A 25,617-nucleotide genomic window follows, 5' to 3' on the forward strand; every position below is an offset into this window, starting at 1 on the left:
GCCGCGCTCCCAAGTGGCGCACTGTAGCAGTGCGCCACCAGGTCGGCAAGAAGGCCAGACCTGTGCCCCAACTTTCCCTTTTCTGACACGTCTTTTACTAGGTACTGGTAGGAGAAAAAGAAGTGAGTCAAGTACATGAGGGCATTTTTAAAGAGAGGGCAAAAGAGACTACTGTGTCCCTTTTTTTTTTTCCCCTCTTGAAGATTCTGAAAAGACATTACTTTTTTAGCTGCTTCTACAACAAACCTGTAATATGGCCACATATTGAACCAAGCCAGCCTGACACCTGCCTGGGGGTCCTGAGAGACAGGAGCAGTGGGCCATAGCCCCACCCCAGCAGCTGCATATCCAAGCCAGCAACAGAACATGCCCAATGCTTTCCTGGGGGTCCTGAGGGACAGGGGTGGGGGGCTCTGTCCCACCCCCACCAGTGAACATCGAGGCCAGCAACAGAGCCAGACCAATGTCCCCCTTGGGGTCCAGAGGAGGCGGCCATGGACCTCAGCCCCACCCCCAGCGCCACACATTCAGCCAGCAACAGAGGCAGCCCAATGCCCCAGGCTCCTAATGAGATGGGGAAGTGGGCCTTTGCCCTGCCCCCACCACATCAAGGCCTACAAGTGAACCAGCCCACACTTGGCATCCTGAGACAGGGGCCTGGCCAGCCCCACCTCCACCAGCAACCAGATGCTAGAATGTACTTACTAACCACTTGTGTTTCTTTGGGGTTTGTGACTTACCTGCTCATGCGCTTCACCAAATTTCTGCTTAGATTTTTCTAATTCATTTTTAAGAGTTCTTTTTGCAATAAGGATGTTAATCTTTGTATGTTTAAAAAAAAAATTAGAGAGTAAAATAATGGTTACCGGAGGCTGGGAGGAGGGGGAATAAGATTAGAGGTAAACTAATGGGGACAAAACTATGCTATCTATTGTGCAGGATATTCATGTATTGAAACAACACACTGTATCCCACAAAAATAAATATAAATAAAACTGAATTTTAAAATAAATAAATAAAACCAGAAAAATAAAACATGGCCACATAAACTTGACTTCAAAGCAGCAGATAATGCAAAGACAGATCCTAGGTTGAGATTTCATGAACCACTCTCAGTTCTCATATAATGGGGGCTTGCCATAGGGTTCCTATGCCAAGGTGTGGTAGCTATGCAGCATAGGCTAGGGTGAAAGGACTGCTGGGCCAGCAGAGTAGATGAGACACATGGCAGAAACTCAGGGGCTTGCACCAATTTGAATTAAAGTAAGGAAAAGCCAGTTGGAGATCATGGGCCTGGCAAAGCCAGGAACAACCAGGTAAGTATCATGCCACCATACCAAGACACTTTATCTAGAATGTCAGCAGAACAGGGGCACAAAAATGTAGAAAGTCATCAATTTTTCCTTGCCATTATGAGATCCTATGAACCACGTGCACCATGAAGGGAAGTGAGAAACTGAGCACTTTTACATAATAACTCTACTATTTGAATTGCCTAATTGAATAAAACTTAAAATTGAATTGAACATCTCATTAACTTTTTTTCCCCGTTAATAAGAAGGTGGAGGCTAGAGAAAATGACTAGATTAGTTAGAGACAAAATTAAAAATTAAATATTTTCTGGACATCCAAATTATAGTATGAGTTAAATCATGTATCTCCGATATACATGTTAGTTCAAACAAACAAAAACAACTTGTACTCCACCTGTCTGAAGAGGTTAGGGAAATCATCTGCATTGTTGACTTTTCTGATTCCCTTCCCTCCTCCTCCTTCTGAAGCCTTGATCATTACTGGATATCCAACTTCCTCTGCTGCCTTCAAGAAGAAAGAGAAAAATAGAAGAGTGGTATTAGTAGAGAAGAAGAAAACTGGCATTTTCTTTCTTTAAGAATGCAGTCATTTAGTAGGTCTATACATAGTAAAATGAAAGCTCTTTAAGATATAACAGTAATTGTGGTAATAGGTTGAACCAAAAGAAAGTGCCTTTTTTGTAGATAAGAAAAAGGTTGAATATTGGAAATTTCATATGGTTCAATCCAAGATAATCTCATATAGGTCAGAAAATAAAACTATTTATGTACAATTATATATGTATTCACACACATATCTAAATGCAAAGAAACTAAGTCCCGAATATATACCAGTGGTGATTTATAAAACAAAAATGGGTAGATATAAACTTTTACTTTTTATAGTTCTGTACTATTGATTTCTTTCTTACAGCAGGCAGGTGTTCATGTATTACCCATAATTTTTAAAAAAAGACATAAATAGTTTACATAATACAAGCTAATAGTCCTGATAGAGCTTGAAACCAAATATAAGACTCAGCAAATCAGAACTCTCAAGTATCCAGAAAACTTTTCTCACTCAACTTTTTATAAAAGATAAAAACAAGATCTCAAGATATTAACAAAATTTTCCAGAAAACTAATTTTCAGCACATGCTCCAAATGTGCATTTACAGTATTACATAATGATAAAGTGATGATCCTAAAAATTTTTAAACATTATATATCCATCAAGTAGGGAGCTGCTTAAATCAAGATATACCCATATACTATATAGAGTACAATGCAATTATTAGAAGAAATGAGTTATCTTTTACATGTAATGATAGGGAAGATATGCAAATTATATTAAGGCAAAAAGTAAATTGTGAAAAACTTAACCAAAAACTTATAATAACTAAGTCATTCACATTTGTCAGAATATTCCAGTCTTGGGCTGCCCGTGGCTCACTCGGGAGAGTGTGGGGCTGATAACGCCAAGGCCGCATGTGTGGATCCCTATATAGGGATGGCCGGTTAGCTCACTTGGGAGAGCATGGTGCTGACAACACCAAGTTAAGGGTTAAGATCCCCTTACCGGTCATCTTTTTGAAAAAAAAAGAATATTCCTGTCTTGGCTGGCCGGTTATCTGAGTTGATTAGAGCACAGCCTTGCTCTTAACCGAGGTCAAGAGTTCATTCAGTTCCCTGTACCAGCCAGGCACATGAAAAAAAAAAAAAAAAATCCTGCCTTATGTGGTAGGAATATCTTTAAAATGTGTCACCAGAAAAAGACCATTTCAAATTTTAATTTGTGTCAGTAGATTAAGGATGGAAATTTTATACTTTTAATCCTATCTCTTCTAAAGTTCTCTTCTATTTTTTTCTATGCTCATATAAACAGAATTATTACGATAAACTCAATCACTGGGTGATAGGTGATCAAAGAAATAGCACAAATGTGGAAAATGCTTCAAAAAACAGGGTAGCCCACAGGAAGTCAATAAGACGGTAGGTTTTTTAAAAATACATATATGAAAGCTCTAGCTACAGGTCACTCATTAAAAATATTTTAGAAAAGTTTTAATGCCATGGGGAAAATGCTGATATATAAAGAAGTAGAAGAAAATACTAGGATTACTAAATAATATATATAGTAAGATCCTAATTTTATAGTTATTATAATTATAGAAATCTAGGGCCAACCCGTGGCTCTCTTGGGAGAGTGTGGTGCTGATAACACTAAGGCCAAGGTTTCAGATCCCTATATAGGGATGGCTGGTTAGATCACTTGAGAGAATGTGGTGCTGACAATGCCAAGTCAAGGGTTAGGATCCCCTTACTGGTCATCTTTTCAAAAAAAATAAAAAATAAAAAATAAATTATAGAAATCTATTAATAAAGATTATTACTAAATAAATCTATGAATCGAAAAAGCTGGAAGAAATCTATAAATATGTTACTGGGCATTACTCTGGATGGTGGGTTCATTTGTGGTTTTATCATCATCTCTGCCTTTCCAAATTTTCTACCAGAAAATTCTGTTTATAATTATAACCAGTGAAAAAAGGGATTTTTAACCAATAAGGAAAATAGCTAGTTCCTTCAAAAGGAGAGAACAGAACTGAGGCCAAGAGAGGTGGAAAAGGGGAGGGAGGAGTGGGGGGAACAGTGAGAAATTAGTAAAGGGCCACAAAAAATGACTACAATGTGTAAGGTTGAATATACTAATTATCCTGATTTGAGAATCACATATTGAACACAGGTATTGAAATTCAACACTATACTCCACAGATATGTATAATCAATTATGTTTCAATAACAACAACTAAAAAAAATAGCTAGTTCCTTACAAAGGGCTTTTCTACTCTTTTGTAAATTATAGCAAGAAAAACAGAATAAAGCATTTGCAATTTAAGTAGAAATATTAATTCTTTTATTAAGGAGATTACAGAATGCTTAACTTGAAATGCAAGTAATAGAGCAAAATTAGTTGAACATTCAGAGTTCCTCTTGAATTTATAATATATAAGTCAAACTCAAGTAGTATGTTTTCTATATAGCCTCTTTCATCATCTACCTGGAGGCTTAACTGACACTTCCGAATAGTTAAAAAGTGAATAGGAAAGAAACGGAGAGAACTGTGTATAAGGAAAAAAAAGGTACCGTTGGGGAAAGGATCTCCATTTGCCTGGGTTCACATTTCAACGTGGATGGACAATAATTATTGTTAACACTTTCAGTCTCTCTCAGCTTACTCCCTCACTCCTCCACAAAGGAAAAAGAATAAATTATGTGATTGGTTACTTTGGAAGGAGGAACCTAGCACACACAGCTCAGCCTCTTCCCCGTTGGGATCAGCCCACTGCACAGAACATATGCCCTTTGTCAGCTCACAGTCAGACAATAAGCCGAATGGTAAATGCTCTGTCTCTGTAGAGGGAAGTCTGGTTATTTAGCACTGCCAGTAACCAGCGAGTGAGTGAACCTGTTTAACTCTGGCGTTCAGTTTACAAATCTTATTGTTGTTACACACTTAAACCATTTTCACCAACATCTCTATTCAGAATATAGCTGACATTTTGATTTTTATCTGCCTGACTTCTTGGTTCTGAACTCAAGCAAGGGGAAAAGGATGTTGTTTGTTGGCCCCCCTCACACACAAACAGGTGGTAGAGAGAGGGAGAATCAGTACCTCGTAAAACTGATTTAATCACATGAGAAATGTTCTGTCCAGATGAGCAGCTTGCTTCAAAACAAACTTAAATTGTTTAAATTTAAAGTCACTTCCTCACTCTACACTTAAACCCTAATGCCATCATGGGCATGCATCATAACCAGGCTCCAAATCCCCATATCTGTGACTAGAATTGGTCATTTGAGAGGCATCACTCCCTGGAGTTAGAAACCTACCTTCAGCCCATCGTCCACATCCTTCACATAACCTTTTTCATATAGTTCCTGGGGAACATTTAAGATACGTTTTGAAAAATCATTTTCCTGCCAGTCCACACGAAGACCTGCAATACATAGTAATGACTTAAGAACAGCTACAAGAGCTTCTGCTATTTCCTTCTTTAAAATATTATCATATTTATCCAAAATTGAGGGTAGATGGGAGAAAGAAGGATACCACAAAACCCCGATCAGTCCTTGGGGTTAAAAGTATTTAGCCACAGCATGATCTGGTAACTTGGGTTCTTAGGTTGGAAAAAGCCAGGAGAGCTAACGGCACAACTTATAAAAATGCAAGAACATACAAGACAGTAAAAAATAAATAAATAAATAAAAATATGGCAGACTTCTCACAGCAACTCAGCAGGCAAAATACCTTCAATTTCTGTGATCAGGCCTCCTCCAGGGCCAGAGGTCTGGGAAATAATTCAATCTTTATGAGCCCTTGGAAATGGAAATGGCGGTTTTATTGGCCTCAGCAGAGTCATGATTCCATGTTCCCTGAAAGTCCCTGTACTCAGCCACAAGGGGAAAACTATAGCCTACCCATTCAAACAAGAACAAATTCAACCTCTTATTTTAAACTATTTGACCCAGCAGGTTTGGAAAGAATATTGCAATCTCCCTGGAGAACCAGAATAACAAGGGTTCAAATCTTTCAGCCTCAAGACAACAGTCATTCCTATTTAAAAGAGGTTTTAGTGTATATCTGCTCCCAGTGCTTGAGTACTAAAAAAAGGGAAGTTCATATTGTTATCAGCTATAATTCACATGGCACTGTTTAAGGGATTTGTCAAGAATAAATCATTTTCTGAAAAATTTTATCCTCCAGCATGCCTGGAAGGAAGGTTGCCTACTGACTTCATTTTCTACATCAAGGGCAATTGGATTTGAATGATATTAAACAGACAAAACAAATCATCAATAGATTGTGGGCTGACATAAAGAAAACACTGGCAGGTAAACCGCTGAGTAAGTGGGTTTTAGGTTTTTCCTAGTGAAAAGAAAGACCTAATTCCACATAAGAAGTCCACTCTGAGGAAGATTCTAGCCTACTATAGTACATCTGAATGAACAGAACCATATGCACGTTCCCAGAGTTTCTCCAAATTAAGTCCCAAGATCACTCCAGATCACAGTTTAGCATCTTTGTACCTAGTACTAAGTTTACATTCCTAAGACATGATAAAAATCACAGGTGTATTAATTAAGCCAAGAGATACAAGGTACCATTAATCAACCAGGACTCTATTTCTTGTCGAGTATATTAATACATTTTAAACAAACTTAAGTCCCAAGCCATTTGCCAAATATCCTACTGAGCTTTTCTGCACTTTAAGATACAAACAAGAAATAATTTCTTACCACTGCCACTCCAGGGAAGAGTTGGGATACCTGCAGTTTGAGCCACTATGGAAGATGCAATCTTATCACCCAATGCCCACATGGCTTGGCTTGGAGGACCTAAAAACAAATTAGAAAAGAACCTTCACTATAACATTTGGCCTCATTTCTGGCACATCTATTCTGCCTTATGTTATAATTATTTTTGTATTTGTCTTGCTTCCCACTCTATCACGTATCAGGGATCATAAACTTGATAATGGGGATGACTATGTTTTGACTCATCTTTGTACCCTTTATAGAATCTACTGTAGTAACCTTTTTGCACACAGCAAGAGCTCAATATGTATAAATATATGGTGAATTCAATTCCAGAAAAATCTAACTAATTTTATATTCCTTCATGATCCAATTTCACCAGATTAACAGTTTATTTTTATTTTTATTTTATTATTATTTTTTTTTGTCTTTTCCGTGACAGGTAAGGGGATCGCAACCCTTGGTGTGGTGTCACCCGCACGGAGCTCAGCCAGTGAGCGCACCGGCCATTCCTATATAGGATCCGAACCCATGGCGGGAGCGTCGCTGCGTTCCCAGAGCCGCACTCTCCCGAGTGTGCCACGAGGTCGGCCCAACAGTTTTTTATTTTTTACTTTTAACCAATATCCTGAAATAAGGACTATAAAGTTTTGGAATTCAAGTATGAAATATACCCTCCCTGGTCTTAGGGGAACCCAAAGAGGAGATTTATCGGTAATAAGGTTTAAAAAGCATAATCATCATTATAGAAAGTCTTTGAGAATGAGAGAGAAACACTTTGGGCCACATAACCTCTATTTTTCTTTCTGCCATACAGAGCAGAAAGTCAGAAAAAACAGTTCTCATCTATAGGAATACAACGTATATGCTTAAATGCAAAGTGCTGATTCCTATTTAAGGACACACTGCAAGGGTATCCTTACATACAGTTATGCACTGCATAATGTTTGATCAATGACAGACGGCATATACGATAGTGGTCCTATAAGATTATAATGGCTATACCATATAGCCTAGGTGAGTAGTATGTTATACCACGTAGGTTTGTGTAAGTACATTCAATGATGTTTGCACAATGATGAAATTGCCTAACAACGCATTTCTCAGAACATATCCCAGTCATTAAGCAATACATAACTATATTCCATCATCTGCACTACCTAAAAACAGGTCCTTTCTTCACATTTTCTTATGGTTACTGGCAAAGTTTTAAAAGGGCAGTGATTCGGAAAGCAGAGCCTTCTCCATATCTTATGGAAAAGGACTCAGGGACAGAAAACACAACCAAGATGAAGCGAGATAAGCAGATGTGGGTGGGTGGGGGGTGGGGAAGAAATGAAGAGGGTAACTCTGAGAGTTGCTGACTGATTAAAAAAAAAAAAAAAGCCCAGTACATGTTAAACAGAAGAAAATCAAACTATTGAATGAAATATGGGCAAAATTGACAAAAAGAAACAAAAAGATAGGAACAGTATGTCAGAAAGGCTTACCCATGAAGGCGATGCCATTTTTCAAAAGAAGTTCAGGGAGCTTGGGATTCTCAGAAGCATGACCCCAGCCAGCCCACACTGCCTGCAAGGAAATACAATATGATTCATTCTTAAAATTCATACCAAAAAACACTTAAAAACTGCATTACTCTCTAGCAAGACTGGCCCTACTTCATGAGGTACTATATAATAGTTCCACAGCAGCCTATGTGGTAATATTGTTACAAAGTAATTAATAGATAACACAGCACTTTATCAAAATTCATTCTCATATTAATAAATGTCATTCCAGGGGCTGGCTGGTTAGCTCACTTGGTAACACCAAGTTCAAGGGTTTGTAGCCCCATACCAGCCAGCTGTCAATCAATAAGTGTCACTCCATAAAATATCTTTTAATGGCTGCATGGTATTTCATAGAATTGGTTTAGTTCATTTTACTTATCCATTCATGTTGGACACAAGTTACACAAATAAATAAGAAAACTCCTCTCAAAAGAGAATACTCAATTCTTTACTATAGATTTCACTAATCATCTACCTTTCAAACTTTTCCTATAACTACCATGAAATAAAAGTGTGATCATTCCATTCTTTCCATCTTTCCTTTCCTTGTCTGTTTTCGTTATCCCGTATAAAGACATTTAAGAATTTTCAAAAAAGATGTTTTATATAGAAGTTCTCTGGATATTCCCCTGTGCCTAACAGTAAAATGGCTGAATTTGGTTTTAAAGAATACATTGGCATCTTACTTGTACCGGGATCCTTTTAGCAATATCAAGAATTAATTCCACATTCGCATAGTTGTTGTTGTTTGGTCCTCCAGGCACTGGCACATAGTGATCGGCCATCTTAATGTATTCTGAAAATGCAAGCAAATTAATAAAGAACACACGCTTTTTTTTTTTTTTTAGGAATTTAATTGCATAGCAAAACTATGTACAGGACAGGGATTATCATAAGTAACCACAGGACAAACAGCAATTAATGGGATAATTTCCAGGACCATTTAGTTGAAGGCTCTGAGTTTGTTAAATCACAGCACCAATATGGATTAATCCCATATTTAGGAAGGTCATATACTAAAATAGCTGTTCACTTTAGCTTTTCTGAAGAATCTTTATGACCTCTATATCAAGTTGATCTGCCAGTTAGTGTCCCAAGTACAATTACTCTATTTGGAGAAAAAGTTCAAGTCCTGACATCCTTTAACTTGCACTGCACCCTGAGAAAGCCCTCTTCCTGGTGCAGATCAGGGCAGAATGGGGAAAAAGAATAGAGCCTGGAGGGTTTGCAGACTGGCTAAACAGGAAAGGTTAGTTACAGGAGTCTGGTGCCCGAAAAGGGTTTATCTGGAATGATGAAGATAATAGGTATTTAAAAGAAACTTTAGAAAGATAACCACTTTCCCTCCCGACATTTTTTTCTCAGTATTCCCTTTCAAATTTGTCACCTCATGTCTGTCTTTTCCTATTCTGGCAACAACAATTGTAGCAGAGCAGCTACCATCTGCAGAGACTGTACTAAGCTCTTTATATATACATTATCTCATTTAATTCTCTTAGCAATCCTATATATGATAAGTATTATTAGCACCCAAGTTCACAGGAAATTATGGCATGGCGCAGTTAAGTAACCTGCTCAAAGTTCATCTCCACCATATTATTAACATTTCTTATATCTCATTCTTAGCTTTAAAAGATTTTTAAGTCCTACTTAAAAAAAGAAAAAAAAAAAAAAAGACTAAAAGCAAGATGTGGGGTCTTAAGGTTTGTTCAAAATTAAAATGGGTTGGGCCAGCCCGGTGGCGCACTGCTACAGTGCGCCGCTTGGGAGCACGGCGGCACTCCCGCCGAGGGTTCGGATCCCACATACAGACCAGCCGCTCACTGGCTGAGCGAGGTGCGGGCGCAACACCGAGGGTTGCGATCCGTTGCCGGTCATGAAAAAAAAAGACAAAAAGGAAAAAAAAAAAATTTAAAATGGGTCTATTGTTCTCTTTGATTTTAGGAAAAAAGCATGCTAATTATTAAAAATTTTAGATACTATAACAGCACGTAATACACTTTTTTTAAAAAATCAAAATCACCAGTTGTCCCATCTCAGAGATAACAAGTTCATGTTTTGGTATACTCGTAACCATAACCTGTTAACCAATTTAACAACATATTGTAGATATCTTTCCGTATTATGACAAAGAGATATGCTTTATATATGTCATATATTTATGTATGCCTAATGTTTCAATACTCCCTAATCCATGTTAACTACTAACTTATTGACAGAAATATAGATTATTTATAATTTGGATAATTATAATTTCCAAATTATTTCTGTTTGTAGTGAATTGAATTATGTTCCCCCCAAACTCACTGAAGCTTGAATTGTGTCCCCCAAGTTTTCTGTATTAGAAACTTAGCCCCCACTATGACTGTTAAAAGGTTGGGAAATCCTATTATGGTAATTGAAAGGTGAAGGCTTGAAGAGGTGATTGGATTTTAGGACCGTGCACTCGTTACTGGATTAATAATGGTGGTCAGGGGCGTGATTCTGAGGGTGTTAAAAAGAGAGTGAATGAGGAGGTTACTCTCTACTCAGCCATTTCACAATGTGATACCCTGCATCGCTGAAGTCACCACCAAGACCCTCACCAGATGTGTTCCCTGGACTTTGGACTTCCAAGCCTCTGAAACTGTAAGCAATAAATTTCATTTTCTTACAAATTACTCAGTTCCATGTATTTCGTTATAAGCAACAGAAATGGACTAATACACTGTCCAATAATATCCTCAGGATATGTTCCTAGAAGTAAAACAATTGGGTCAAAGGGTATTCGTATTTTCAGACTCTCACTAGCAATATGGGTGCCAAATTGCCTATACTCTCACTTATATTAGATGTTATCAATCTTTTCAATTTTGTCAATTTTATAATTTTAAATAAATCCCTATCTACCATTGTTTGTGTTTGTATTTTTTTGATTACCATTGAAACTGAATCTCTTTTTGTGTGTTACTTTTTATGTATGCTTTTATGGACTACCTGTTCATGTTCTTTGCTGATTTTCTATTGAAGGGTGACTTTTTCTCATACTATAGGTAGAAGCTCTTTGCTGCCAATGTTTTTCCAGATTATCATTTGTTTTTAACTTTTTCTTTTTCTTTTTTTTTTTTATAAAATAGAAATTTCATGTAGTCAAATCTATCTAACTTTTCCACTGTGGTTTAGTCTTTTCCACAGTTCAGGAGCCATAAACAGAAAAAATCACTTTAATTGCTGACCTACATCATACACATACATACATACATATATACACACACACACATAGTCTGCAAAGGTACTACTGCCCCCAACCAACAGTGGATCAGAGCTCTATGCCAATCTTCTATTGTCATTATTGTAGACACTAAAGAAAAGAGAAGCCCTGAGAAGCAAAAAAAGAAAGCTCACTCTGATATAATCTGTATCTCTCCACCATCTCCTAGTTCTCAGAGTTCCCATAACTACCAGCAGAGACACTATTCTGTATTCACAAATAAATAAGAAAACTCCTCTCAAAAGAGAACACTCAATTCTTTACTATAGATTTCACTAATCATCTACCTTTCAAACTTTTCCTATAACTACCATGAAATAAAAGTGTGACAATTATTACCATGCTCATCTTAAACCTGTCAATTTTTGCCCATTCCCCTCCAGTCTCAAAAGGATAAAGTCCTCTCATGTTAATAACCAGCTCTCCTATCTAAGACTCCTTTTTCATAATTTTTTAAATTATAAAAATAATTAGTGTTTTACACTGGATCACAGTGATCGCAGAATGGTAAACATTTACTAAAACTAAAGAATTTCATACTTTTAAAGGGATGACTTTTATGGCATGCAAATTAACTCAATAAAGCTGTTAATAATTAACATAATAGAAAGGCTATGAAAAAAGGAAAAATCACCCATAATACTAATTCCTTAATCACTACTAGTACGGTAATCCTTTCTAGCATCCTATTTTTTAAATAACTTTCTTTAAAAGTTGTAAAATGTATATACTCTATGTAAAAAAAGCTGGAAAAAGAATAGAAATAAAAACAGCCCAAAATTCAAAGCTATGCTATCTACCCTAAGTGAATCAATGTACAGTATATGCATGTATTGAAACAAGACACTGTACCCACTAAACATGTACAAGTAAATAAATAAAAGCAATAAAAACACCCCAAAATTCTACCCCCAGAAAAAACTATTATTGCTGTTTCGTTAACCCTCGTATGACTATACACATGTATTTTTTTCTATTATTATATTACAATTTTCTTTTATAGCCAACTTCTTTTTTTTTTTTTTAGGAATTGTGGTGGACAGACACCAAGGTTTTCCCACGATCCCAACCTCCAAGTATTTATGCCTTCTGTAATCCCCTCCCCTTAGGTATGGGCAGGATCTGTGACTTGCTTCTAGGCAAGAGAACAGGCAAAGGTAATGTCATTTCCATGATAACACTGCATAAGAATATAACCCATCTTACTAGGAGATTCTCCCTTGCTGACTCTGAAGTAGCAAACAGTCATTCCAGGATGGCCCGCATGACAAGGAGCTGAGAGTAGCCTTTGACTAACAACCAACCAATACTCAGTCCCTCATTCTGACAGCCCACAAAAAACTGAATGCTGCCAACAAGCATGCAAGCTTGAAAGCAGATCCATCTCAAGTCAAGCCTCAGATGAGACCACAGCCCCAGCTGACACCTGATCACAGTTTTCTGAGACTGTGAAACAGAAGACCCAGCTAAACTATGCTCTGACCAACAGAAACTGTGAAATAATAAATATTCATTGCTTTAAGCGGCTCTGTTTGTGGTAATATTGTTACAAAGTAATTAATAGATAACACAGCACTTTATCAAAATTCATTCTCATATTAATAAATGTCATTCCAGGGGCTGGCTGGTTAGCTCACTTGGTAACACCAAGTTCAAGGGTTTGTAGCCCCATACCAGCCAGCTGTCAATCAATAAGTGTCACTCCATAAAATATCTTTTAATGGCTGCATGGTATTTCATAGAATTGGTTTAGTTCATTTTACTTATCCATTCATGTTGGACACAAGTTACTCCCAGTTTCTCACTATTTTGAAATACGCAATATCCTTGTACAAACAAATTTGCTCCCATTACTGATTTTTTCCCCTCAGAATAAATAGCAAGAAACAGAATTTCTTGGTCAAAAGATATGCACATTTTTGTCCACTTGTGCTCTTGATCCCATCCGTTTCCATCTCTTTGAGGTCTGTGATGTATTCCAGGTTTCTTGTGTACTTCAACCCTTCCCCACTCTTTGGCCACCGCTCTCAGACTGTAAACATTCCTAAGTCTCTTTCATTCTAAAAAATAAAAATCTTCTCTTGACCCTGAATTTCTCTTTAGGTACTGCCTTTTCTACTTCCCTTCTCATACAAAATTCTTTAAAACCTAATCTATGTTGGCTATCTTCATTTCACTTACCATCCATTCCTTAATATCCTATATAAGTCTGCATACTCTTATATTGTTCTACTGAAATTATTCTTGCAAAATTACCAATGATTTCCTAATCTCTGGACATGTTTCTAGTCCTGTTTTTCTGGACTGCTGACATGTTTGACCCTTCCTTATTGAAATTCTCTTTACTCTTTGCTTCTCTGTTTCTTCTCCTACCTTTTCTCAGCATTGTCAGTTGATCCCTAACTTCTAGTTTTCCATAAAATTTCATCCTTAGCCCTCTTCTCTTCATTTTCTATGTGTTCTTCTGCGGGGCAGTATTAACTACACCACTTATTTGCCAATAATACACACATCTTAATCTCCAACTCTCATTATTTCTAAGTTCTAGAAGGATATATTCAATTTTTTGCAGGATTTATAGGACTTGAATATACAAGTATTCCAAACTAAATCTATCTTCTCACCAAAAAACCTTGTTCTTGATATATTGCCTATTTTAGTTGGTAAAACTAGGTTGATATCAGCATCCATCTAGTCAACCAAATTCAAACCCAATAGTCAACATTAACTTCTCTCAATCACCAAATCTTGCCTTTTACCTACGTCTCTCTAAACCATCCCTTTCTTCTCTATCCTCAGCCCCATCACATTTCCTCTATTACTGTATTCCTCAAAAGGATCCTCCGAGATACTAACAGAATCATCCATCTATTTTTTTTTTTTGAAGAATCTTTTAGAGATACATACTGAAATATTAACAGCTAGAATAAAATGATATCTAGGATTTGCTTCAAAATAATTGCAGGAGGGGCAGGGGATGAGAGTATAGATGAAATTAGATTGGCCATGAGTTGATAATTATTAATATTGGGTGACAGGTAGATAGAAAAGGGTTCATTATATTCTTCTACTTTTGTATGGTTAAAAAAAAAAATCAGTGTGCACATGGGTGGACTTAAAAGGGGGGGGGGACCCAATTCAACCATTCAGAATGAAAATCCTTTAATATCCAACACACACACACCCCTAGGAAGATAAAGTATGGGCTTTTGAATATGGAAAATAAGGTTCCCCTTGACAAATATTCTATTACGTTGCTATAGATTGGATGTCCCCCCAACCTCGTTGACATTTATTCCCCACTGTAACTGTTCAGGGTGGAAATCCTATTATGGTAATTGAAAGGTGGGGCCTTGAAGAGGTGATTAAATTGTAGGACCATGCCATGCAATAGTGAATGGATTAATAATAGTGGTCAGGAGCGTGGTTCTGAGAACTTTAAAAGACAAGCACACAAAGAGTTTTTCTCTCTGTGTGTCTACCATCTTGCAATGTGAGACCCCTGGGTCACTGTTGCCACCACCAAGGCTCTCATCAGATGTGTTCCCTGGACTTTGGACTTCCCAGACTCAGAAACCATAAGCAATAAATTTCACTTTCTTACAAAGTACTCAGTTCCAGGTATTTTGTTATAAGCAACAGAAATGGACTAATACACATACCTTGTACTTTAATAAGCCATTTGTAATTTCCAGAAAACCACTTATGTTATATTTTCATACATTTGCATATGCTGTTCTTTCTGTGTGTTATACCCTTCTCTCCCCAATAATTCCTTCACTAACTCTTACTCATTCTTAGCTAGGCCATAACCTCTTTCAGAAAGCTTTATCTTAACCCTGCCCTCAAGAGTTAAATGTCTTGCTTCTGTGTTCTCTGCGCATGTTTCTATTATGCCACTTACCACACTGTATTGAAATTATTTCCTAGAGCAAGATCACCTCTTATTCAACTGATGGGTCTTCATGTTCATTGAGTGAATTTATAAATAAATTTGTTGAAGTACCAGGTAGAAATGGACAGAGAAAAAGAAGCCATGCAATGTAGTTTATATTTATCTTTGCAGCTATCCAGTAAAATTGACATTATGATCTTCTTTTTACTGATATAAAAATTGTGGCTCAGAGATGTGAAAGGATACGTCTAAATGATTTCACATAACAAATGCTTTCCAATAAATTGCTGACTTCTCTGTTTCTAAATAAGATGATGTAATAAACTTTACTCCTTAGGAATAATCTTAATATCAGTCTTAATATAGAGAGAACATATACAGACCCAACAAGCTTTAAAAGAATAGCTCTTTAAAGAGCTTGGTTACCTGTGAGTATGCTACTTTAAGAGATTGTACCTTAGTGATAAGTATGGAGAAGAAAGACAAGCCACACTTTTCAGCTATACTAATAGTCTTTATGTTCAACTCTCAGAGGACCATCTGAATAGAGAGAATATACAGAAGAGTTTACCTAGCAAAACCCACTTGGGTCCCAAGAGGTCTCTCACTCAGGAGGAAGAGAAAAAAAAAAAAATCTTAACCATAAGTTTCCCTATAATTCAATATAACTCATAAGGAAAACAGCATTTCCTTCCAAAACTTTCCACTTACACATGATAAAATATGTGGCATAGCAAATGCAATACTTAAAACTGAAAAAGTCATACACTTAAAAGCCCAAATCAACACTTTTGTTAAATTTCTACCTTCTTACCCTTCGAACACAAGAGAGTCTGTATTCAGATTAACTATAATATAATCACTTGTATATGCCTATTATTAGCACTTTTTAAAGAGAAATTCTTTTTAAAGAATTTCATTTGGAAATCTTGGGTTTGGGAATCTCCCTAAGTTAACATTCTACTACTTAAAGTCTGGACTGTTCAATGTTTTTTGCTTTAGGGTGATGTTTTCATAATGCCAATAACTCACCTGCATTGGCTTTAAGGTCTTCGGGTGTGACCATGACAACAAATCGGATTGCACGCTCATTTCGGAACATTTCATAAGACCACCTCCGGATAGACCGCATGCATTTCACTGCTGCAATGCCATTGTTAGCAATAAGAACCTGGGGGTGGAGGGGTGGGAGTTGGAGTGGGAATTTGAGGAAAAAGTAGAAAAGAAAGGCAATGATGGAGGAAAAGAGATGAGAGAAATTTATAAATCTATCTTTCTCTGAGGAAGTCAGATTTTCAACCAGAAATTCTCATTGCTGGTCCTGACTTTTAGGAACCAGCTCCCTCATGATCAAGCAATATTTTAAAATATTTAAAATAAGCAAATACTTTCATATGTGCCTGCTAAAATTTACTTCAGTCTAACTTCATTTCTTGAAGGGAAAAATCACAATTACTCAAACCCTGTGAGTTTGTGAATTATTCCACCATACTATCATACCTATTACAAGGGAGCAGAAGAAAACAAACTTCAGAGGGATGATCCATTATGAAATAAGGAATGGAGGAAGACTAAAAAGTACAGTGTCGTGCACTATTCTCTGTTGTAATAAAACAAGGCACAAAGCCCCCGAACATGTTTAAAAACCCTGACATCAATCACTTCTCTACAAAATCCTGAACCCCAATGCCTTAGAATTATAGAGACTCCCTCAGAAAAAATGGTCACAAGAAAGAAAGTAGAAGAATCAAGTGATCTTGAGACTACTCTGTAAACAAACCTTTCATCCCCTTACCTATCTTGCAATTATGCCCCTGAGGATAACATAGGCTAACAGACACATAATTTATCTTTATTGGAAGACTAATAGAAGGATACTGAGGAAGCAATACTTTAGGAGTGGGAATATAGGTCCCCCATCCTTTAATCTTGTAATCACTACAAGCTATTTCAACCAACTCATATCATCAGCTCTGACACAGTTTAGATAGAAGTGATACAGAATTATTCACAACATTTCAAAATACCTGAAATCTCCTTAAGTATTTCATGTGGTATATTTCCTTTAAACATCTCAAATACCTGGTAGAAACCAGTAAGTGACAGTGTATCAAACTAGTTAAGCCTTCTGTTCTGAAACCCTCTACTCCCTTAGCTCTAATTGAAGGCTGTGACATAAATTATCTCCCTTTCGGAACCCCATAAGCTAAACAACTCTTCATACCCTGTCAGACCAGTGCAGCCCCACTCTATAAAACCATAAGATCTTTCAAAAAGAAACTTTATGAGCACTGTTTCATCTTCTTAATTAGCTATGAGTAAACTATCAGTGGTAAATACATATTATTGAGAATAGTGAAATTATATAACAGGATGCTAGGGAAGCAGAAAGGACATTTATGCATAAAGAGGCAAGCAAAGCCTCTGAAAATCTAAGTATCAATTTTGAGTAAATCTAAACAACAAATCTAGGCATTAGGTCTCATGTACTTTTGACAAAATAATTTAGCAAGTTACAACTTACCTTCTCAATCACTTTGTTTCCCCCGAAGCGAGTAACAAATTCTGCTGGAGAAGCCACAGTGAAATCTCGCTGTGAGTCTATTTTCTTTCGGTCTCGACCTTGCTTTACTAGGTGCAAGCCAGACATGCTGGACCTATAAAAATACAGAAACCATGAAAGTCTGTAAATAGGATTTCTTCACCCCTCTATATCCTCTGGAGACCTGCTTTTCGCTACCATATTTATAACAGTACTTCCAACTGCAACCTTGTGAAGACTGCAGGCTGGCAGACCACATATTTTTCAAATAGAAGATAGAAAAGAAAATGATCCTTGCCTGTGGAAATTTAAGAAATTTAAGGAAAAAAATAAGTGTTCCTGAATAATAAAATGTCAGGGTTTACCAACAGATGCCCTCACAAAGAGATAGGCAAAGGATAAAGTGAAACAAGATGGTGTAAATAAAAGTCTCAGACAGCTAAACGCTAAAAAACAGTTAGCAAGGCTAACTGGATCATGACTGTTGTGCAGATGACCTTCACTTCAGTATCTCCATCCTTCTTTCTTATGAGTCGTAACTCCACATTTTTTTTTTTCCTTTTTGTCTTTTTTCGTGTCCGGCAACAGATCGCAACCCTCAGTGTCGCGCCCGTACCGGACCGGGACCGGCAACGGGATCGCAACCCTCGGTGCTGCGTCCGCACCTTGCTCAGCCAGTGAGCGGGAACCGGTCTGTATGTGGGATCCGAACCCTCGGCGGGAGCGCCGACCCGCCTTGGCCGTACAGCAGACATAAAAGATTCTGCAGACAAATTATTAGAAATAGTAGGAAAACTCAGTCAAGTGTTTAAGAAAACACTGTAGCAGTGCGCCACCGGGCCGGCCCATAACTCCACATTTTTAACTGCCTGCTAAATGTTTTACTTGGGTATCCCATAAGCATTTCAAAATCAACAACTTCAAAACCAAATTCTTTTTTTTTCTTTTTTATTTAAAGATGACCGGTAAGGGGATCTTAACCCTTGACTTGGTGTTGTCAGCACCACGCTCACTTAGTGAGCAACTGGCCATCCCTATATGGGATCCGAACCCGTGGCCTTGGCATTATCAGAACCACACTCTCCCGAGTGAGCCATGGGCCGGTCCCAAAACCAAATTCTTTACAAGGCAGCACTAACTGTAAGATGCCCCATCTTTTTGGTTTATTTTTTAAAATCTGTAAAATCGACACATATATTACAATTGGTGCTTTATTTAATTGGCAATTTTTTTTTCTAACCAATACATAAGAAATAAATAAAATAATGGTGCTTCTAACAATCAATGGTGTCTTAGATTAGACAAATAAAGCAGAGACCTGGGTTTAAATTTCAAATTTGTCCACTTAATAGCTAAAATGATCTTTGGCAAATAATTTAACCTTGTTCAGCTTCAGTTTTCTCTTTGTAAAATATGCATAATATTTATTGTCCCAGTTATTTACCCAGTTATTGTCTCTTAGCTCCAAGCCCATCCTTTTATGCTCTACTCTGTGACAACAGGGCTAAGACTCTGCAAACTTCATTCCAAGACTTCCTTTGCTAGCTCCTTCCTGTTCAGTTCTGCCTATGAGAAGGCAGAAAGGTAACAAATTGGACTTCCTACTTTTTTCCAGCTCTTATCAGCAATGCTCCAGCTGTAATGAAGAGTTTATTCTAGCTTCCTTCAACATTCCCAGGAAAAGCCTTAGAGGTACCCGAAGCAGTGGGCTGTGGCTTCTTGGCAGTCAGAGTACCAGCCTTGGACCACATACTCACTCATCCTCTGGACCACATTGCCTGGGCCTATCCATCACCTGTCAGGCCAGGCCTCCTCCTCAGGGATCTGAGTACCAGCTACTCAAACTTACTCCCAAAGGTCCGAGCACCAGCCCCCAAGGGCCCTCCTCGAAGCTCCTAGGTTCTGTTAACACTACCTCTTCCCTCTTATCTCCCAGCCCTAGGGGTGATAGCTGCTTCCTGTCATCATTAACTCAGGGTAACCTCAGCATCCGTTTTTTGTTATTTTATTCTTCTAAGACCCAAGTAAACAATTCCCGCTATTAAATGGCCTCTGTTTATAATACCTAATGCAGTTTCTCTTCTCATGACTGGACCTTGACTGACAGATCCTCCAAAAGGGTGTTTCAAGGATTAAATAACATAATAGAGATAAGCTCCTTTATACTTTACACTGTTTGATAGACAGCGGTTTTCTTCTATTCCCATCTTTTCTTCCTTTCCCCTACAATCTAACCTTGACAGCAGTAAGTTATCCTTTCAAAATAAAAGAGTACCATTAAAATCTTCCCACAAAGAAAATACCAGGTCCAGGTGGTTTAAAGGAAAAGATCTACCAAACTTTCAAGGGCAGTTGTCTACCAAACTTCCAGAAAATAGAAAAAGAAGTAAAACTCCCGCTGAAGTTACCAAAACTAAACAAAGATGTTAAAGAAATATTCCAGGTCCATTTTACTCATGACTATGTACTTGTACATGCAAGCATCCCAAACAAAATATCCTAAAACGGTATGGTAATGGTGCAAAGATGGGCAAATTATTAGTCAAAAATGTGTTATGATGTAATTATATACCATATAATTATGTATATATTGTTATTATATAAATATGTAATTATATTTTAATTTTGGAAAATCTATAAATGTAAACTCTGTGTAAGTACGTACCAGCAAGTGAAATAAAATGGAAAAAATTAGTCATTAAGACTGCAAAGGAGAAAGTTAAACTATCATTATTTGCAAATGATGTGATCATTTAAATAGAAAACATAAAAGATTCTGCAGACAAATTATTAGAAATAGTAGGAAAACTCAGTCAAGTGTTTAAGAAAAACAACAAATTGTTTTTCTCCTACTATACTCTCACAACACAGAACAGTTCTGTGACCACTCTAGCTGGGTATCCTATAATTCAATTCTGATACTATCCACCTGGAAATAGTGTCAGATCCCACAGGATAGGGGCTCAGTCCCACAAGACTGCCCCCACTTCAGATACCAAATGCAAGTCCCAGGTTGTGATCTGTACTTCTGACCAACCAAAAATAAATCGAGGTTTGCATGACTCCCCTCCTCAGGTTCAATAAACTTGGTAGAGCAGCTCACAGAATTCAGGTAAACTTTTATTTACATTTATCCATTTCTTACAAAGGATATTACAAAAGATACAGATGAACAACCAGATGAACAAGATGCACAGGGCAAGGGTTGTTGGAAGGGACTCAGAGGTTCTATACCCTCTCCAGGCACACCACCCTCCAGACACCTCCATGTGTTCAGTACACCAGAACTCTCCCAACCCCATAGCTCAGAGATTTTTATGAAGGCTTCATCATGGAGGCATAATTGATTACATCATTGGACACTGGTGATCAACTCAACCTTCAGCCTTTCTCTCCTCCCCAGAGGTCAAAGGGTGAGACTGAAAGTTCCAACCCTCTAATTACATGGTTGGTTGCTCTGGAAACCAGCCCCCAACAGAAATTTCTCATAATTCTGGAGGCTGTGAAGTCAAAGATCAAGGCACTGGCAAATTGGAGTCTGATGAGGACTCTCTCTTCCTGGTTCACAGATGGCACCTTCTTGCTGTGTCTTCACATGGTGGAAGGTACAAGGCAGCTCTCTGGAGCCTCTTTTATAAAGGCACAAATCACATTCATGAGAGCTCTGCCCTCCTGACCTAATCACCTCCCAAAGGCCTCATCTTCTGACACACTGGTGATTAGATTTCAATATATGAATGTGGGGGGAGGAGGAGGTAGCACAAATATTTAGACACATACACACACACGTACATATTTTGTTTATATATGCATGTTTGTTTTATACAAAAAACAATGTTTTATATATGTTTGTTTTATACATGTATAAATGTAAAACACATTATATGAATATATTAAACAAACATTTTATATTTTTTTGATATGATATATTTATACATGTATATACATAAGACACTTTTTTGATATTATATGTAATATATAATATTATATCACAGTTACTTTTTACTTCTTTGACTCTCAGTGGATGTTTTGCTTGGTTTTACCCCAAATGGGTGGAATAGGTGGGGAAAAGGAAAAGAAAAGGGTGATTGTTCCAAAGACAAATTTTGCCAACTCAAAGTGTTTATTTTCTGTTTTTGCCTAAGAGTAGTTTAAGTTTCAGGGAACTTTGTTTGAAATAAAAACTCCAGATTATAAAAACAACCAAACAAAACAAAAAAGAAAATGGAGGGACCCTTAATTACTGCTGTCAAGCAAATCATTTCAAGTCTTTTATGTCAATCCTCTGCTGAGGAGGCACCGACCTTCAAGAGGCTTGAAGAAGGACCACAATGGCCTGACTCATTTCTTCATCAGCCTGAGTTCTAACAGCGAGAAGAAGAAAGATCCCAGGGTAAGGGAGCATGGCACCCTCAACAACTCGTCTGGCTACCTACCAGGACAATTGCAGCAGGCAACTTTCCTGGCTCCAGAGATACATTCTAAAAAAGTTTTCTGCAAAATTACCTTCAAGAGGATGCTACATACTACAAGGAACAAATATCATTTCTTCACAACAGTTGAAGAGACTTCACTCTTGAAATAGCAGCCAAATCTAGTGAGCAAATTTGGCACAGACTGAGATTTCTTAATGAAATAATAGCACAGCAGAGTCTACACAGGGGTGCTTGTTTTCAACATAGCTACACTATCACACATGGGCTCAGGTATTTTCGTTCAAATTCTGAACGTAAACTAAAGCTTTAGTAATTCAGAAGCAAACGTGCCAGTTTTTATCAATTTCCTTTAAAAAAAAAAAAAGCTTTCATTTTCTTTCTTTTTTTTTTCCTTTTTGTCTTTTTTCATGACCGGCAACGGATCGCAACCCTCAGTGTCGCGCCCGTACCGGACCAGGACCGGCAACGGGATCGCAACCCTCGGTGTCGCGCCTGCACCTCGCTCAGCCAGTGAGCGGCCGGTCCATATGTGGGATCCGAACCCTCGGTGGGAGCGCCACCACGCTCCCAAGCAGCGCACTGTAGCAGTGCGCCACCGGGCCGGCCCAGCTTTCATTTTCTTATAGATACAAAAAAAAAGTTATCAAATGTTGCATAAATTCCAGGGCTTAGCCGTCAGTGCTTTACTGTTCTTTAAAGATTATATACATATATAGCCCAAATACGGCACCCTAAAACTTACCTTTGAAGCATGTAATATCTCATTTCCTTATTTTCCTCTGGAGAACCCTCCATATCAAGATGGCAAAGGAATGGAACTTTTTCTTCAGATTTTGGCCTTGTAAACACAAGCCGCAGTTCTTCTTTTGCAGCTGCTTAAATCCCAGGACAAGAGATACTATGCCTTCTACCTACTTCTTGGCCCTGCTTCAGTCAGAATAGAGTATGGCTTCAAACTAGTCTTTTCATCTACTTTGTCCCCAATTTCCATATTTCCCCACCTTCTTTTCATATTTTCCCCCTATACTTGGTTCACACACAGAATTAGTTCATTTCCCAAAGGGACTGAGAGGAGAGTGGAAGAAATATAAAAGCTTGTAAAAACTAGAAAACAGATCTTAGCAGCTCTGCTTTAGCAGCAGCAAACATATTTCAACAACAGTCACTTTCTTCTGATAGTCACCAGAGAAAAGCACCACCGCCTCTCCTAGCTGCCAGAAGCACATGACAGGGAAGGCCCAGGGCATAAATACGACAACGTTTACAAGGACAACTAAGTCAGGAAAATAATGGGGTCATGAAATCCAGAGGGAAGAGGACAGCACAGCCTAAGCAGGTAACTTCTGAAATCCAATCAAAACAAATAATGCTGATTATCAAACGCAAAAGGGGGAAAAGCATGTCAGGAGGGGAAGAAAGCAAGAAAGGAAACATACCACTAATAAGAAACTTTGAATAAAGTGGGAGCCATAATTCTAATTTTCAGGCCAAAGTAGTCATATATACAGACAAACAAGCTAAGATTTTATTCACTTAAACATGAGAATAAAAATTGTACTAATATAAAAAGCATATGGAAAAGATGTGGATAAAATCCTTAAAAGGAAGGGGCCAGCCCGGTGGCACACTGCTACAGTGCGCCGCTTGGGAGCATGGCAGCGCTCCCGCCGAGGGTTTGGATCCCACATACAGACCGGTTCCCGCTCACTGGCTGAGCGAGGTGTGGGAGCAACACCGAGGGTTGCGATCCCGTTGCCGGTCCCGGTCTGGTACGGGTGCGACACTGAGGGTTGCGATCCATTGCCAGACACGAAAAAAAAAGACAAAAAAAAAATCCTTAAAAGGAAAAGGGGTCAAGACAGATATTTTGGACAAAGGTCTATACTGCCTAGGAAGACTACCGGGATACATATCTTACTATGAAAACAAATCTGCCACAGACTAATAGATTCCTTAAAGAAATAAACAATGAAACAAACAAACAAAAGAAGCAATGGCTGAATGTTATACAGTAACATCTTCCTGTTTTAGCTTTTAAGTAAATGCTCATGATATTGCTCCCTTGTAATGGGAGAAAAAAACAATGGCAAAAGATTCTAACTGCGTAGAATCTATAAAATGATCACTTCCTGAGACAAGTCCTCAAGAATGGTATAATTCACCAGACTCTTATCTAACCTGAATCATGTACCATAGAAAAAAAATTCCTACCAAAATGCTGGGTAAGGGCCGGCCCGTGGCTAACTTGGGAGAGTGTGATGCTGATAACACCAAGGCCACGGGTTCGGATCCCTATATAGGGACGGCCGGTTTGCTCACTTGGGAGAGCATGGTGCTGACAACACCAAGTCAAGGGTTAAGATCCNGTGGCTAACTTGGGAGAGTGTGATGCTGATAACACCAAGGCCACGGGTTCGGATCCCTATATAGGGATGGCCGGTTTGCTCACTTGGGAGAGCGTGGTGCTGACAACACCAAGTCAAGGGTTAAGATCCCCTTACCGGTCATCTTTAAAAAAAAAAAAAAAATGCTGGATAGAAATAGTTAATAATCTGATGCCAATCATGCTAAGAACCTATTAACCTTCCAGAAAAACCTTCCAAAACAGAAGTACACAAATGACCTGGAGCACAGAAAGAAGATAAATGATCAGATAGAAGATAAATGATTAAAACAAGCAAACCTTGATCTTAGGACATTCAGGTGACCCAAGATGAAAAGACTCAAACAGGCCAACATAACAGCAGCCATAATAAAAAATGGAAGCCCTGGGTTGTTCCCTGGTCTGTTCCATACTACACCAATAACCAATACAATTGGTCAAATTTACTTTTTCCTTTAAAGAATAAAGCCGACACAGAGGAGACCTTTTATTTTTTATGCCTCTTCAGAATCACATGCCTCAAAAATAGAGTACTAGAGGGTTCGGATCCCCATACTAGCCAGCCACCAAAAAATATATAGAGAGAGTACTGGAGCCTTTGCTCAGGACAGTTACACAGCCACAGTAAAAGCAGCTTAATTTTACACACATCTAAGTGTCTACAGAGGTAGGCAGTTTCCAAAAGAGAAACACTCTCTGCTTTTGTTATACAAGTTTAACACTCAAAAAGAAAAAAACAAAACAAAACAAAACAAAACAAAAACACTGAGTGTAGAATAAAGCAGGCCATTTTGCACTTGACCATAACAGAAAAATATACTAAAGAGGCATGCTCTGTAATCAAGCTTATGCTTCCTTTCACTAAAAGGATCTTTCTAAAACAACCCAACACTAACACAGCACACCCAGATATAAAAGCAATGCTAGAGTTCCTACTCTTTTGTAGA

The 25,617-nt window shown here is 38.0% G+C and overlaps 1 protein-coding gene across 1 annotated transcript in view; it reads right to left on the reverse strand.

The window, feature by feature from the left end:
* Nucleotides 1-25,617, reverse strand: part of LOC103601428 (acetyl-CoA carboxylase 1) — a gene marked incomplete at its 3' end in the record, with an annotated part of 154,829 nt that overhangs the window by 77,094 nt on the left and 52,118 nt on the right. The window contains exons 4-10 of the mRNA XM_008585835.1: nt 17,834-17,966; nt 16,342-16,480; nt 8,851-8,960; nt 8,102-8,183; nt 6,594-6,692; nt 5,187-5,293; nt 1,708-1,818 (exon numbers count right to left, since the gene is read on the reverse strand). Coding sequence (XP_008584057.1) covers nt 1,708-1,818; nt 5,187-5,293; nt 6,594-6,692; nt 8,102-8,183; nt 8,851-8,960; nt 16,342-16,480; nt 17,834-17,966 — 781 coding nt within the window. The remainder of the gene's footprint in view (nt 1-1,707; nt 1,819-5,186; nt 5,294-6,593; nt 6,693-8,101; nt 8,184-8,850; nt 8,961-16,341; nt 16,481-17,833; nt 17,967-25,617) is intronic.

Source organism: Galeopterus variegatus, unplaced genomic scaffold (assembly GCF_000696425.1).
Source record: "Galeopterus variegatus unplaced genomic scaffold, G_variegatus-3.0.2 Scaffold3730, whole genome shotgun sequence".
Taxonomy (NCBI): Eukaryota; Metazoa; Chordata; class Mammalia; order Dermoptera; family Cynocephalidae; genus Galeopterus; species Galeopterus variegatus.